The sequence below is a fragment of the Manacus candei genome, unplaced genomic scaffold (assembly GCF_025592945.1).
Source record: "Manacus candei isolate 608988 ecotype Guabito, Panama unplaced genomic scaffold, ASM2559294v1 h1tg000071l, whole genome shotgun sequence".
NCBI lineage: Eukaryota > Metazoa > Chordata > Aves > Passeriformes > Pipridae > Manacus > Manacus candei.
Window position 1 is genome coordinate 10,705,990 of NW_026138119.1, and position 15,050 is coordinate 10,721,039.

Consider the following 15,050-nt stretch of genomic DNA (forward strand, 5'->3'; position numbering starts at 1 on the left):
CATGATGAGTCTTCACTAAGGCCTCCTTAAATCTCTTCTGCCTTCACACACTTGTGTTTGACATGAAAGTGGCCGTAACGTCATCGGAAGATGAAAGTCTGCTGATCAAAGGAGGCAGCAATGTTGAAATGAGCATTGTGAGATGGCAGAGCTGGTAATACAGTAATTGGCTGTGTGGCCTACTTAGTCAGAGTAGTGATACATGTGAGTGCAATGTTTGTTTGCCTCTTTCATGTTCAGAATCCATAGAGTCTGTTCTGGAAAGTGAAACAGGACTTCACCTGTCAGAGCAACCAGGCACAGCTCTGAGTGAGAATGTGAGTTGTTTGTGATCCCAAGGCTTCTGCTTCCTCTCCTCAGCAAGGAAGAACCTCCTGGATTGCCAAGGTCCACAATTCAGTAAAGACAAGACATGAAACAGTGCAGGAGGTTGGTATTCCCAGGAAGGGTCAAGGCATGGAGAAGGTGCACCCTGTGGAAGGAGGTAGGGTTTAAGCCAGGTGTGCCTGTGCACTCTGCTCCTCTCTGGTCTCATTTCTCTGAGCAGTTTTTGTCCTGTGCAAGCAGTGCCTTGGTTGAAGAATGTCCTCTTCCCAGGAACATTGTGCCATGGATGTTAAATGCAGGTTGGCCCTGCAGAGGGAACCGCAGCTCATCCCTGGGAGGCCACACTTGAACACGAAAACTGCATTGTTTCATGCAGAAATGTGGTGCCATGAGGCTGGGGACTGTGCTCAGAGCCCCCAGGAGAGGGATGGCTGAGGGGCCCAGCAGTGGGAGATCCTGTGGCAGGTTCTCCCGTGGTTCCTGTGCGCTGCTGTCTCCACCAAGTGGAGGCTCTGACCATCACTGGTCCCAGAGTGTTCCCCAGCAGTGCTCTGCAGGGCTTCAGAATATGGGGCTGGTCTCTGTGCTGGCACAGTGTGAGCTCTGAGCCTCGTGGGCACCTCCTGGTTCATGCCGGGCAGTCCTTCAGTCTCCAGGACTTAAGCTGATGTCCTGAAAACTACAGGTCCTTTTCTCCCTATGTACCCTCACCCAACCCAGTAAGACCTGCTTCCAGCCTTAGGATCTGCAGATCTGAAAATTCCCTGCTTTTCTTCCTCATCCTCTCTGTGACCCTTTCCAGCAGTTGTGCCTCAGCTCTGGTGGTGCTGCAATGGGACAGGACATGTGGACACGGTGGTGCCAGAGCCTGACTTCTTCCCTCCCCCAGGCAGGATGTTCTCTGTCACTGTGTCTCAGGGGCAATTTCTGGAGAAGAAGTATATTCCACATGTCCTGCTGCTTCATCTCTAACTGTGCTGCTCAGAAGCAGGGGAGGCAAAATTCAGCACAACACTGAGCAAGTGCAGCCTCACGGGCTTGCAAGGGATACAACATCCATGGACCAACGGGCTGGGAAGGAAATGATGCTTCCCTGGTCACCTCCCGTGGGTCAGCATGTGTGTGCCATGCATGGTGGAGGCTGGGGTGACCCTGGCTCTACTGTGGCTGTGTGTGTACCCCTCTCCATCCTGCCTGATTTTTTCAGTGTCACTCATTTCCTTTTCTTTCCCATTTAGCCTCAGGATGTTGGTACTCTTTCCCCAGCCAACCCAGGAGGTTTCAAACTCTGCTGTCCCATGAGGATTGTTCCCTCAGCCCAGCCACCCCTGCTCCCTGGGGACAGTTACACCCCATTCAGCAACTGAGGTCCAGAAGTCTGGACTGACCCTGGTTCTGCTCCAGCCACAGGGGCACTGCCTGGATTTCATCTGAGACCACGGGAAGGTGATGCTCGTTCCTGCTGGGAGAGTTGTCCTCCCCCATCACTGTCTCCTTCTCCTCTCCAAAGCTGTGCAGCCCCAGTAGGGGCACCGAGTATATTTTGGAGAGCTCAGACCTTCTCCCAGGAGTGTAAGAGCTGCTCCATTGGGTCCTGCCATCTGCACAGCAGCTCTCTGACCCCCTGTGTCACCTGGCCTGGAAAGGGGCCCACCTTCATGCTTGGGGAGCTTTTTGGTGTCAGTGTCCAAGAGGAATGAGAGGTTGATCTGTCACTGGGTGATCACTGTGCTGTGAGACCCTTGGCTGTGTCAGTGCTGGCAGAGCCCTGGGAGAGTCAATCCCGTTGCCTGTCAGGGGCTCATTTGTAGTGTTCAGACAAGTTTTCCTGCCTGGTCTGCCCACCAGTCCTTTGGAGGCTGTAAGGATCGAGGTGAGGGAGATGTTCTCCACATGCAGGGAAGGTAGGAGGATCCATCACCTTCTCCTGCTGTTGTCAGCAGCTGGTGATGCCCCTCTTGTGCATCACTTGAAGCAATCAGAGCCTTCTGGCTCTTCTGTCCCTTGCGTAGCACATCCAGAGGAGGAGGAAGGAGGACTTGGGACTGTGCTGCTGTTTGATTACATTTATTTTAAGGTATTCTGCAAAGCCATAATGTTCCTCTGGACATTGAGCTGGAGAAAGTCTACAGCTGAAGTTTGGCTGAAGCTTGACATCAGCCAGTGGCTAGAAAATCTCTCTGAGATATAAAATAATAAGAGCAATGTGAGAACACAGATCTGCCTTGTGAAAGGAAACAGCAACAGCCATGTAAAGGGAGCACAGAGTGTGCTGGTGGAGTGGGACTGGTGCCAGCCTGGTGCTGGTCAGCAGCAAAGTTTGCATTTGGGGATGTGTTCCTGCAGTTCTGCAGTCCCAGAGCCCTCAGGGCTGTGAAGCAGGACCTGGCCCGTGCAATAAAACACCAGCACCTCGGGGTGTCAGCAGAGGATGCACGTCCTGAGGCTGTGTGGGAGAAGGGGCAGGAGCTGGGTGGGACCAGGGGACGTGCCAGAGACACAACTATCAGCCCTTCTTAGATGTGCACACACATGTCTGTGTGGGTGTACAGACACATGCATTGACACCTGGATATTTTTATAGGTACAAGTAATTGGGACAAAAAATCTTACTGCTTGTAATTTATTCCCTTTTCACCACCTTAGAGCTCTTCCCCTGGGGTCTGAGCTGCCGTGGCTCCGTGCAGATCTCGGTGGGCCCTGGCAGTGCCCAGCCGCGCGCGGTGCCGGCGGCTCCGCGGGGATGGGGTTCACCTGCACACGGCAGAGGTACAGCCACACCCAGCTGTGACCCAGGTCCATCTGCTGCCTTCATCCCTCCGAGAAAGTGTCAGAAGACAGAGAAGGACTCTGTTGTAAAATTGGTGTAGAAATCCAGTGGTACTATTTTTTTTACCGTTTTAATTTCATGGGATCAACAGGGCTTGTGAACCATAAAGTCGTGCAGACGACTTGGTGCATTTGGGGCTGGTTTCCTTCTGCACATCAGGTACCTGCTCAGGGTTAGAACATATGGGGCAATGAATTGCTTTCAGTTCCTCTTTGAGGTTTAGGTCCCACCCAAGGGCAGACAGCCCAGCTGGGAAATCACTTCCTTGGCAGAGATGGATCCAGAAAGTCAATGGGTGTGAAGGGCAAAGGTTTTGAGAGTCCATTGGCCTGGTCTAATAATTTATGTATTCCTGCAGCTTCAGGCCACCAAGTGTGGCCAGTGCACATCTGTACTGAGCCCAGTAACCTGGGGCCAGCCAGATACACATCTCTGGGTTTGAGAACTTGGGGAGATTTGTTGTCCCTGAGCATATCCTTTGGAAAGCAGTTGTTCCAGTGGATCACCATCCGTGCTAATATTTTATGCCTCATTTCAACTGGTTCCAGCTTCCAGGATGAGCTTGTAGTCTACTCTTCCCTGCTAAATTAAGGAAAGACAGTGTTTTCTCCCCATGAAGATTGATAATATGCTGCAATCAAATCATCTCTCAGTCTCCCTTTTGGCATGAGAAATGGATTGAAGTGGTTTGGTCTCACAAAGTCATAAAGTATCTTTTCCCAGACTTGAACCATTTCAGTGCTGCTTTTTTGAACCATCTCCAGCTTTTCTGATCACCTTTGAAACACGGTGGGTGAAGCAGGGGAGGGTGCTGGGTCTGTCTGCAGCACTGGGGACTGGCTTCACCACAGCTTCCTACAGGGAGAAAATCCCCTCCTTGTTCAGTCCTGGGTGCCTGGATCTGCACATTGGGTTAGTCCTTCAGGGCTGTGTGGCTGCAGCAGGACCTGCCCCTGGCATCACAGCTGAGCACTGTGGGAGCTCTTTGTGGGTGCACCCATGTTCCTGCACTTGTTTGACTGTTCTACAACCTCTAATCTGGGGCAGAGCCAGCTACAGAGAGAGGGGTCCACTGGTGTGGGTGCAAAGCTGGGCACCATCAGAAAGTCTTTATATTCTTACCCCACATATAATCTCAGAAAGCTGCAGCCTCTGCTTTGCTGATACTTGTGTTAGTTTTTAATTCCATGTCCCTTGGCTCCTGCATGGATTTCCATGTGGTTTTGTCCAGGATTGGCAAGTACACGTTGCTGTACGGTCAACAACCAAGGTGTTTTTCCTTCAGAGCAGAGCTGGCTCTCACTGCCTGCTCCCACCTTCCAGCCTCCCAGTGGGAATTGTACTGGTTGACTTTATTTTTCCTCCACAGTCCTCATCAGAGAGTTCTTCCTATCCACCCTATTGCTGCCTTTATCAGTGTTTTGCATTTCACACCTCCTTGATTTGATTGATTTTCAACTAATCCCACCCTTTTCTGATCCCTGAGTGTTTTGTACTTACTGCCTTCCCCTTGGGACAGGTGCTGAGCCACTCCATATAGGGTGACATTGATGGGCCTTTGGGACATCCCATAATTTTTCCATAAAGATAGTCCAGTTTTCAACCACATTTTCTCTGTCTTAATTTATCTCTCCCTTGTAAAAACCCTGTATGATTTTGGGAGCGGGGGGAGTATGTGTGAGGAAGCAGGAAATGAGTGGGAAGGCAGGTCAAGGCTAATTCTCTCTGTTTAGGGGCTATTAATTGTACATTTCTTTCCATAATGAGATTGGAGGGATGAATAATAAAATATCTGGTGATGGGATGGGATTGACCTGTTTTGAAATAGCAACTCCATGTCTGTGTTGGAGACTGGGCAGTAATTACTCTTGGTTCCTCTGCTCCCTCATCCCTGTCCTCCCAGGATTACCCACTGGGCTCTCTCACCTCCAGATGCAGTGTCTTGCTTTCTCTGTCAGCTCCATAACCAGTGTCAGAACCCATTGCAGGTGTTGGTTTTCTGACATTTTAATTCATACTTTATTCTGACTTTCCGATGTTCCAAGCAATGGGATTTCCTTCTCTGTCGCTGCTGCATGAACTAACAATCATCCATAAGTTCAGCCTATTTTTCATTTTATTTTGCCTGTTACTTCTGCCTAAACCATTTTCAAACACCTTTGGCTGTTCCCAGTGTTTACATGACTCTAAATATGTCACAGTCTTTTCTGTTTCTGGGTAGTCTAAGCCATTATATATTTAGTTCTTCTGATAGCTCCACAAACTGAAGCAGCAATTATTTTATCTTTGTATTGCATGTTGGAGTTTATTAATAACCAGTATTAAAAACCAGGACTCCCTAAGGAGTGGTGGGATGGTGCATTTGGGAAAGGAGCTCCACTGGCTTATTACCAGGCCTTTGTCTCTTGTGCTCAAGCCCCTTTTGCCTTTTGCCACCATGGCACTTGTTGAAGTTGTTTTGCAGCTTTGAGGTGCCCAGTTTCCTTTTCTAAGGGGTTTTGAATGTTTTTATAGATTAATTTCTCCCATGAATTTTCAGCTTTCTCTTTCCAAGATGAAAACACATGTTATTTCCTTAATCTGTTTTTGCACACTGTGGATGTCCTCTGCCTCTCCCCATCCATCACACTTTCTGTCATCCCTGATAGTTGTATCTGTCCATAATGGCATAGTCTCCCTAAATATCCTCATGCTATAGATGATCCCCTTTGATCAGCACCATATATGTTAAATAAAGCCATGGGAATACCACAGGATGTCAGGCTGCTTGAAAGGATAAAAGAGAGGATGTGATGGAGAAGTGCACAAGTGCTCCACATTAAAAATGCCAGAGAATCAGAGACTCATTTAGGGGGTGGAAAAGACCTTTAAGATCATCCAGTTGAACCATTAATCCAGCACTGCCAAGCCCCCCACTGACCCACGTCCCCAGTGCCACAGAATAGCAGGGTTTTGCTTTTGCATGTGTGGACTAGTCTTGGTGCAGGACCTGCTGTCAGAACTGCTGGAGCTGTGCTCTTGGCCTGCTGGCAACCATGTGAAGTTCTGTGCTCTTGTTTAGGTCCTGCTGCTGTTGCTTGTGATGATTGAGGTTATTTTCATTATTAGCAAATGGTTTTGTTGTTTTTGTCTGGTTACATTTTAATTACTTCCCGTGTGTGACAGACACACACACCTACCCATGCTAACTTTAAATAACCTGCATAAACCAAGGTACCTTGCATTATGTCCTGGTACGAGAAAGTGAGCACTTGACAATGAGGATTCATGTTGTCTCCTCTTTTCCCCCCTTCAGGGAGTGTTTGAAGAGGAGCCCACAGAGCCCGAAAGCAGAGGGCTCCGACTCGATGACATCTCAGTCCTCACCCAGTGAAGAGGCTGGAATGATGACTGAGGTGAAAGTGAAAACAGAGGTACCAGATGACTACATTGAAGAGGTGATCTGGCAGGATGACACCAAAGATTCCAAGAACAACATCAAAGATGGGCCGGGAGATGTGCCCGCGGAGATCTGCGTGGTCATAGGTGGGGTCCGCAACCAGCAGACGCTCGGTAAGACACGGGATCAGGAACCCCCCTTCCCTGGCTGTGTGTGGGGACAGGAGAGCTGTCCCTGGACACTTGGCTCTGCTGGAGGGCCCAGAGCCAAGGTGCACATCCATCTCAGGGTCCTGGCTCAGGATTACTGACCTCCTGTAACTTCTGCTTTGTGTTCATATCTGGTCACCCCGAAAGGCTCAGCCAAGATCAGAAAGAAAAAGCTGATTATCTTCTTTTGGCTTGTTCAGTGATTTGCCCATCAGTCACCTGGCCCACGCTGGGCCCAGGGCTGGTGCTGTGTTTGACAGAGATGAAGCAACTGGGAGGAAAGCCTGAGAAACTGCTGAAATGTTTTCAGGAAAGTCGCCTTGCAGAATGTAGGTGCTTTGCATAAATACTTAGATTTAGCTCTAAAGAAGGTTTTGCAGGTTGCTGTTTGTTTGTTTTTCTGATCACTAGTCACATTATGGGAATAATTTTGGCTTTGGGCTGGCTGTGGTGTGCCCCTTCCAAAACAGTGCTTCCTGTCCCCACCCCACCTCCAGCTGTGATGAAGCAGCTTTTTCTTTTTTTCTGTGAACATCAGACTGTCCTCTCCTCCTGCCCCAGGGAAAGGGGCTTCCTGCAAGAACCTGGCAAGGCACGTCTCTTACACTTGCCTCTGCTGTCTCTGACCTGGAGCAGCTCCCTGCAGCGTCTCTGAGATCCAAAGGCAGTTGCTGATATAAAGAGGGAAGAGCAGTTGGACCATGTTTCCTTCGAGGGACTCAGAAGGAAGCTAATTAGAGTTCCCCTGTGTTGTTGTTGGGGTTGGCTTGTCTTGCAGAGGGAGAGAAAAGAGGTACTGATGTTTGATTTTCTCCTGGGTTTTGCTTGATCATTGTCCACACTACTGGAAAGAAACCTGGGAGGTGTCCTCAGCTGGTGGTTGTCTCAGAAGCATCATTGTTCCTCCTGTCCTCCCTTCCCTGCCAGGACAGCCACCAAGAACAGCAGGGTGGGAGGTCACTGCTGTCTGTGCAGGGTCAGAATGTCTAGGGAAAGCCTAGAAGTCCATAACTATTTCTGACTTAAAGATCAGTTTGGAGGAAATGTTCAGTGTATTTTCAGAGTTTTTGTGCCTCTGCAACTCTTGAGAGATTGATCAATACATGGGCAACCCTGAAAAGCATCCCTGGTGCCCTGGGAGAGAGTGGAGATATGACCACTGATGGGAAGCAGTGGGAGCTTCTCCTTCAGCCATGGTCACAAGCCATTGGTGAAAGCATCTGCAGGTTGGGTGTTTGCTGTGTAGGATCCCTTCTCCCCATGGCTTCTGGCTGGGCAGCAGCAGCTGCTCTGCAGGTGGTGTCCCCTGGGAATGGTGGTTTCCGGGTGAGGTTGGTTTTATTGCTGTGCAGGGGGATGGGGGCTTTTGCTGTTGGCTGACTTGGGTGGACTAGAGGGGAAGCCAGCAAGGGGCAGCTGAGGTCACTGGGTTTGTTCAGCTGGAGAAGAGACTGAGGGGAGACTCACTGGGGTCTGCACGTTCCTCATGAGGGGCAGCTCCGATCTCTGCACCCTGTGAGCAGTGACAGGACCCAGGGAATGGCTGGAGCTGTGTCAGGGCAGGCTCAGGTTGGATCTCAGGAAAAGGTTCTCCCCCCAGAGGGTGGTTGGGCACTGACCAGGCTCCCCAGGGCAGTGGGCACAGCCCCAAGGCTGAGAAAGCTCCAGGAGCATTTGAACAATACTCTGAGGGACAGGATGGGATTGTTGGGGTGTCTGTCACAGCCAGGGGTTGGACTTGGATGATCCTTGCGGGTCCCTTCTCCCCTCCCAACTCAGGATATTCTCTGATTCTATATTGTCCCTATGGAGAGCACTGGGGACAGGCTGGTTCAATGTATAGGCACCATGGGGAGAGGGACACATTGATGTACCAGTCAACAAGTGGTGGTTGAAAGCTGTATAACTGAAGAACTTGTGTCTGGAAGAGCCTTTTCAAATGAAACACATATCATACTGGTTATTTTATTGACTGGTGCTGGGTTTCTTTAAAGGCCACTTGGTCCTGAGGCCATGGCAGTTGGTGGCCAATTCCTCTGTGAAGAGCCCTGTAAGTGCCTCTGTTTATCTGCCGCTCACATAACTCTCGTTTGTTGGGGAGGTGGCTCTAAAGAATTTTCTTGTTTGGCCACCAAATCCTGTGCTCTGTGTGCCCAGATAGCAGTTCCTTCTGGTTCCTTGAACTGGCTCCCAGGTCTGATCCCCTCCATTCCCCTGCAGAAACCACACACAGGCACCATTTCCATCACTGCAGACACTGAGGTAATTCGCCCAAGAAACATCACAGACTCTCAGAATATGTTCAGTTGGAAGGGACTCACAAGGATGATTGAGTTCAGCTCCTGGCCCTGCACAGGCCCATCCCCAAGGGTCACACCCTGTACCCCAGAGGATCATCCAAACTCTCCTGGAGCTCTGGCAGCCTTGGGGCTGTGCCCACTGCCCTGGGGAGCCTGGTCAGTGCCCAACCAGCCTCTGGGGGAAGAACCTTTTCCTGAGATCCAACCTGACCCTGCCCTGACACAGCTCCAGCCCTTCCCTGGGTGCTGTCCCTGGTCCCCCCAGAGCAGAGCTCAGTTCCTGCCCCTCCTCTGCCCCTCCCCAGGGATCTGGAACTGCCATGAGCTCTCCCCTCAGTCTCCTCTTCTCCAGCTGAACACCCCAAGTGCCCTCAGTGTCCAGCCCTGACTTCAAATCAAGGCCCTTCCCCATCCTCGTTGCCTCCTTTGGACACTCTCTAATGGCTTCAGCTCTTCCTTCCATTGTGTCCCCCCAGACTGCCCCAATATTGCAGGGGAGGCCCCCCCAGGGCAGAGAGGAGCAGGACAAGCCCCTCCCTGGATCCTGCCCCCTCTGCCCCATGGGCCATTTCAGCTGCTGTGCTGGAGCAGCCCGAAGGTGTGAACTGCTGATGCCACTGGTGCCTCCTGACTCTGGAGCAAAGCCTTTGTGCTCTCTATTGCTGCACTTGCAGGAGTTTTTCTCCCTGAAGCCTTTCTCGTGGTGTGATCTGGAGCCCTGGGTGTGAATCATTTCTGCTGTGCAGACAGGCAGGGCTTTGGGAGGATTTTATTCGCCTTCACTGGGGAAGCCAAGATTGGAGGTGTCGAAAGTGGTTATTTTTTATAGTAATTCCTGCTGAAGTGGTGAACTGTGTGTGAATGAATCCCTCTCCTTTGTGTGGAATTGCTGCCCCTCAGACTCTCCTCTCAGGGGGTGCTGGGGACAGTTGGTTCAAGGGGGAATGCATTGTCTGAGCTGAGCCCATGGTGCTGGAGGCTCAGGGCACACATGGCTCCCAGTGACAGCTTTCCTGGGGGCTCAGCCTCAGAAGTTGGCTGAAATACACATTGCAAGATTTATGTCTCTTTTCTGAGTCACATCTCCTCAGGAGCCTGCTATATTTATATTTTTAGTTGTTACTTGGAGCAATTTATAACAGGGATTCCCAGCTCAGTTGCTGCTATTCCCTTGCAGTATTTTCATCACATTAGGCCTTGTGTCTGCTGCCTCCTGTTTGCTTACATATTCACATGTCTCTCCTGGCACTTTGGACTACTCCAGACTCTGTTTCCATCCATCTGGGGCAGCCCAAACCCTGTGGTGGCTGGAAGTGGCTGCAGTGGAGGGGGATGGGTGGTGAGAGTAGCCACAGCCCCCCAGCTGAAGAGCCAGTGCTCTATGTGGGTTTGGACCATTTCCCTTTCAGCTGCTTTTCCACAGTTCTTGCGATCCCTTGGGATCCCCCTTTGGCATCCCAAGCAGAGAAATCCATCGGAGAGGTTGTCCTAACCTGGGCCCAGTCTGCAGCAGATGCTGCTGCTGTGGATCCCCCGTTCCTCCCCTGCACCCACCTGTACCCCCACGGTCCCCCTGGCTCTCCCTGTCTCAGGGGGTGTTCCTGCCCTGCACAGATCAGAGATGCCATATTTCCTGTTCTTTTCTTCTTTCTTCTTGCAAGCCTCATGCCCTGGCCCTGGGCCAGGGTCATTTGAAGAACCTCAACACATGGACATTGCTCAGGGCAGGAGTGTCAGGGCAGAGAGGCAGAGAAGTCCCACCATGGGGCTGTTTGGAGAGGAGAGGAAGAGCAAAAGGCACTTGTGCTGTAAATCAGGAGAAAGGGAGGAGAGTGTTTGTCAGATGTGGACCATTTCCTAATGCTGGGAATACCATCAGGTCAGTCTGTGTGTTTTGGAGGACTGAGTTATCAGGAGAAATTTCATACAAGACTGCTTAAGCTCTCAGTCTGGGCTGTGCTCTACAAGAAACATTTTGGAGAGGACTTTTCAAGTAATGCTTTCAATCAGAAATGTTTCTGAGACAGTGAAGAGAATCCTTCTGCTTTGAGACTTTCTCTCAAGTGTCACACGCACGGGCTGGGTTCCTGCCATGGTGCTGATTCTCAGTGCTGAGCTGTTCAGCATACAGAATTCAGGAGCACTTTCGATGCTCCCTAGTGAAGTAAAATAGTGCTGCAGAAGCCTTAAGAAATTCTGTGTGACCCCTGACATCTTGTTAGCGAGCCACAGGGACAGATGGGGCTTGGAAATTTTTAATAGGCTTCAGCCATCATTATTCTTTGGAAATGCATCCACTTTAAGGGCTTTTTTCTGATTTCTTTTTGCACAATTTAGATGGAAAAGCAGTGGAACGTGGCTCTCCTGTTGGATATACACGAAATCGATATTCAGGGACGTGGATTTTTGACCATGCATTGAGATACACAGCCGGTATGTGATGGAAGGGTGTGAAAGTCTAACCAGGGATCAGGGAGCAAGGGAAAGCTCTGGATGCAACGGGTGTGTTGCCCAAATTCCAGCTGTGAGGCTCAGGAAAAGCCTGGCACCAACTAACCAAAAAGCTTCCCCATCTCCCCTCCTACTACAACCAGCTTTAACCTGCATGACACATCCTGATGTGGACAAGGTCTGAGATAGACCCCGGCCATGGTGGTGCCCGAGGCCACACGGGCGTGTTCTTTGCAAGGCCTTAACACACAGCAGTGTCTTATTTCCTTCACTTCATCCTTCCTCCACTCTAATAACATCCTTTTTTGTGGTAAGTCACCCTTCCTTTCTCTACTGTGATGATCTGTGTGCTGAGCACACAGCTGTGGCTGTTGAGTTGTCTCTCAGAGCCTGCGGGACTTCAGGTCTGTAACACACCTCCCTCCCACCCTCCACACACTCAGTGTCCTCCTGGGGCACTGCTCTACCATCCACAGGTAGGAGGGGGGTGGAGATGTCCCCCTTGAGGATGACTCCAGCCTTCCCTGAGTTGCACTTGAGACCTGGGTGCTCAGTGCATCTGCATAAAAGCCAAGGGACACGTGGTCCCTCTCCTGCCCTTGCTTTCCAGCACAGCCCCTGCCCGAGGGCTGCAGCACCATTTGGGTTTGCATTGGAGAGGGAAGGCACTGCACAGTTACCTGTACAGGTGATACTCATGGAGAACTTCTGCAAGACCAAACACATTCATGTGCCATAGGCTATATCCAGAGGAAGGGGGAAATATAAGAAAAACAGAGAAAAAAATTCAACCTAGAGCCCTTCACTCTGTTTGACCTGTTTTCATAGACTCATAGAACCATAGAATGCTTTGGAATGGAAGGGACCTGAGCATGGGCAGGGACACCTTCCACTAGACCAGGTTGCTCTAAGTCCCATCCAGCCTGGCCTTGGACACTTCCAGGGATGGGGCAGCCACAGCTTCTCTGGGCAACCTGTGCCAGGGCCTCCCCACCCTCACAGAGAACAATTCCTTCCCAATATCCCATCTAGCCCTGCCCTCTGGCAGTGGGAAGCCATTCCCCCTTGTCCTGTCCCTCCATCCCTTGTCCCCAGTCCCTCTCCAGCTCTCCTGGAGCCCCTTTAGCCACTGGAAGGAGCTCTCAGATTTCCCTGGAGCCTTCTCTTCTCCAGGTGAACCCCCCCAGCTCTCCCAGCCTGGCTCCAGAGCAGAGGGGCTCCAGCCCTCTGATCAACTTAGTGGCCTCCTTGGACTTGTTTGAGCTTTTCCCAGTGCTCCATGTGCAGCCAGCTCTGTGTTGGGATGTGGGTGGGCATCACTCATGTTCCTCTGTTGGTTCATCTGACCCTCAGCTTTGCCCAGGGCTCCTGGTTGTAGGGCCAAGTAAGGGTGAGTGCACTCGTCTGCTGGCTGTGCTGCTTCAGGGTTCCAGCTGGAATAGCTTTCAGGAAATAATTTTGGAGGTTGGTGATGAAAATAATCAGTCCTTGAGCGTGGAAAATGAGGGCTGGCAGGTGCTGCCAATTCACTGATAGCCAGGATTTCATGTGGGAAAGACTGTGTAGAGTGACCACAGGTGATGACTGTCCCATATATGTGTATCTGGATATAAAACACAGTGAGCTATGATAATAAAAATGCTCTGGAGCAGATCAGACACAGTGAACTGCCTGTGCTATCAGTGGATCTGAGTATTTTCTCAGATGTGTGCTCTGGTGTATCCAACTGTGGCAAATGGCCTCTTCCAGCATCAGGGACAAAGCAGCCTCCAAAGCTCACAAGATATTCCTGAGTGATGCCAGCAATGAAGGACAGGGAATTCAGGGCTGTTACAGACTGAAAGGAGGGTTGTTTTCTTCCCAAGCTGTAGAATAGGATGTGGGAAGGGGAAAAGGGACCGTGGGTATAACATGTTCAAACAACATGTTGATTTTGTTCCTGGCAAGAGCTCACTTTGAGTAGCATCAGGTAAGTTCTGCTGTGAGATGCTGGTTGGGAATGTTTATTTGGATATGTGTGTGAATGTTCTTGTTTATGGCTCATCCCTGAGTTTGACTGTCTGGCATGGTCAGGAAAAGACTGTTTTCAAGTTTGTGTGAGGAAGCATCCATGGAAATGAAACACTGCGTTCACACCAAACCACAGTCAGCCCTTTTTTCCCCCACCTCCTCTTCAGTAAGTGCTGCTCTTGCCCTCCTGAAGAGCACTGAGGGGATCCCAGTTCAGTAGCTGCTGGGGGACAGCTAAGAAAAGCAATGCATTGTGCAAATGAGAGCTTGGGAGGTGAATTTATAGCCTGTCCACTGAAGTGGAGTGGGGAAAAAAGAGGTTGAATCAACTGAAATAACAAATCTGAGGAAATTTCTGTCTGCCTGTTCAATAAACAGAAGAGCCTAAATCCATGGCATAATTTCATCATTACAAATGGTTCTCCCAGCTCTGCTCCTCTGGGTTCATTTCAAATGACTGTTTGCAGATGTGTGTTTTCTGGAATTAGAGACACAAATTGAGAAGAGAGACTACTGTGGTCATGTGCTTTTCCTTAAAAAGGGCAAAAGTTCTATTTGTATCTATTTGGTTTCCTCTGGGTGGATATTTACCAAATCTCTGTGGGTTTCTTGGGAAATTTGTAAGTTGTGCATTTCTTGAGAAATTTTGTAAGCTCCTTGCCTCAAGATAACATATTGCCTTCTTTTTTCAGTTGAAAAGCTTTTTTTCCCAGCTAGCAGGAACTTACTGAAAAGTAATTCAAGGTTATTTCTGTCCATAGGAAACATTAGTCATTATTATAAAATTATAAGTCAGGCTATTTTGAGAGTGGCACTTTCACGTTAGCAAAGTTGAAAAGATACTCTGAAAATGTAAGTTCAGGGTAATATGCCAAGGAATCTTAAATAAGGCTGAAAAAAGAATAGAGTCTGGGATAGTGATTTCCTGCATTTATCTCCATGAACCTTCCAAGAATGACTTTGCTGCAAACTGCATTCTTTTGCCCACAGTGTATGGATCAGTGTGTGGGGAGGCTGTTTTTCCTGATCTAATGTGGTGACGTGTTTCTTCTCTTTCTTGTTTTTCAGGGTCTTATGAGTGTGGAATATGTGGGAAGAAATACAAGTATTACAACTGTTTCCAGACCCACGTGCGAGCACACAGAGGTATCTCACTGCTGCTCAGATCTCTGGGAATCCTGGGGAAACACGCAGGTTCAGGGACTATGAAGCTGTGCCAGGGCAGGCTCAGGTTGGATCTCAGGGAAAGGTTCTTCCCCCAGAGGCTGGTTGGGCACTGACCAGGCTCCCCAGGGCAGTGGGCACAGCCCCAAGGCTGCCAGAGCTCCAGGAGGGTTTGGACAAGGCTCTGAGGGACAGGGTGGGATTGTTGGGGTGTCTGTGCAGGGCCAGGAGCTGGGCTGGATGGTCCTGGTGGGTTCCTTCCAGCTCAGGAGATTCTGTGATTTTATGTCTAATTTCAGGAAGATCTTGAAGGTTTCTCTGCACCTTCCCTGGTCACCAGTAAAGCTTCTTTAGGTGGCTCATTGAGAGGATAAACTTTG

General features: G+C 50.0%; 1 protein-coding gene across 5 annotated transcripts in view; it reads left to right on the forward strand.

Annotated features, from left to right (window-relative positions):
- The window catches only part of ZNF618 (zinc finger protein 618), a 169,137-nt gene that overhangs the window by 83,060 nt on the left and 71,027 nt on the right, over positions 1-15,050 (forward strand). For 4 of the 5 annotated variants that reach the window (XM_051807911.1, XM_051807909.1, XM_051807910.1 and 1 more), the window contains exons 3-5: positions 6,453-6,709; positions 11,383-11,478; positions 14,575-14,652. In XM_051807911.1, the coding sequence (XP_051663871.1) occupies positions 6,453-6,709; positions 11,383-11,478; positions 14,575-14,652 (431 nt within the window). The remainder of the gene's footprint in view (positions 1-6,452; positions 6,710-11,382; positions 11,479-14,574; positions 14,653-15,050) is intronic. The other variant, XM_051807912.1, reaches the window with a different exon arrangement.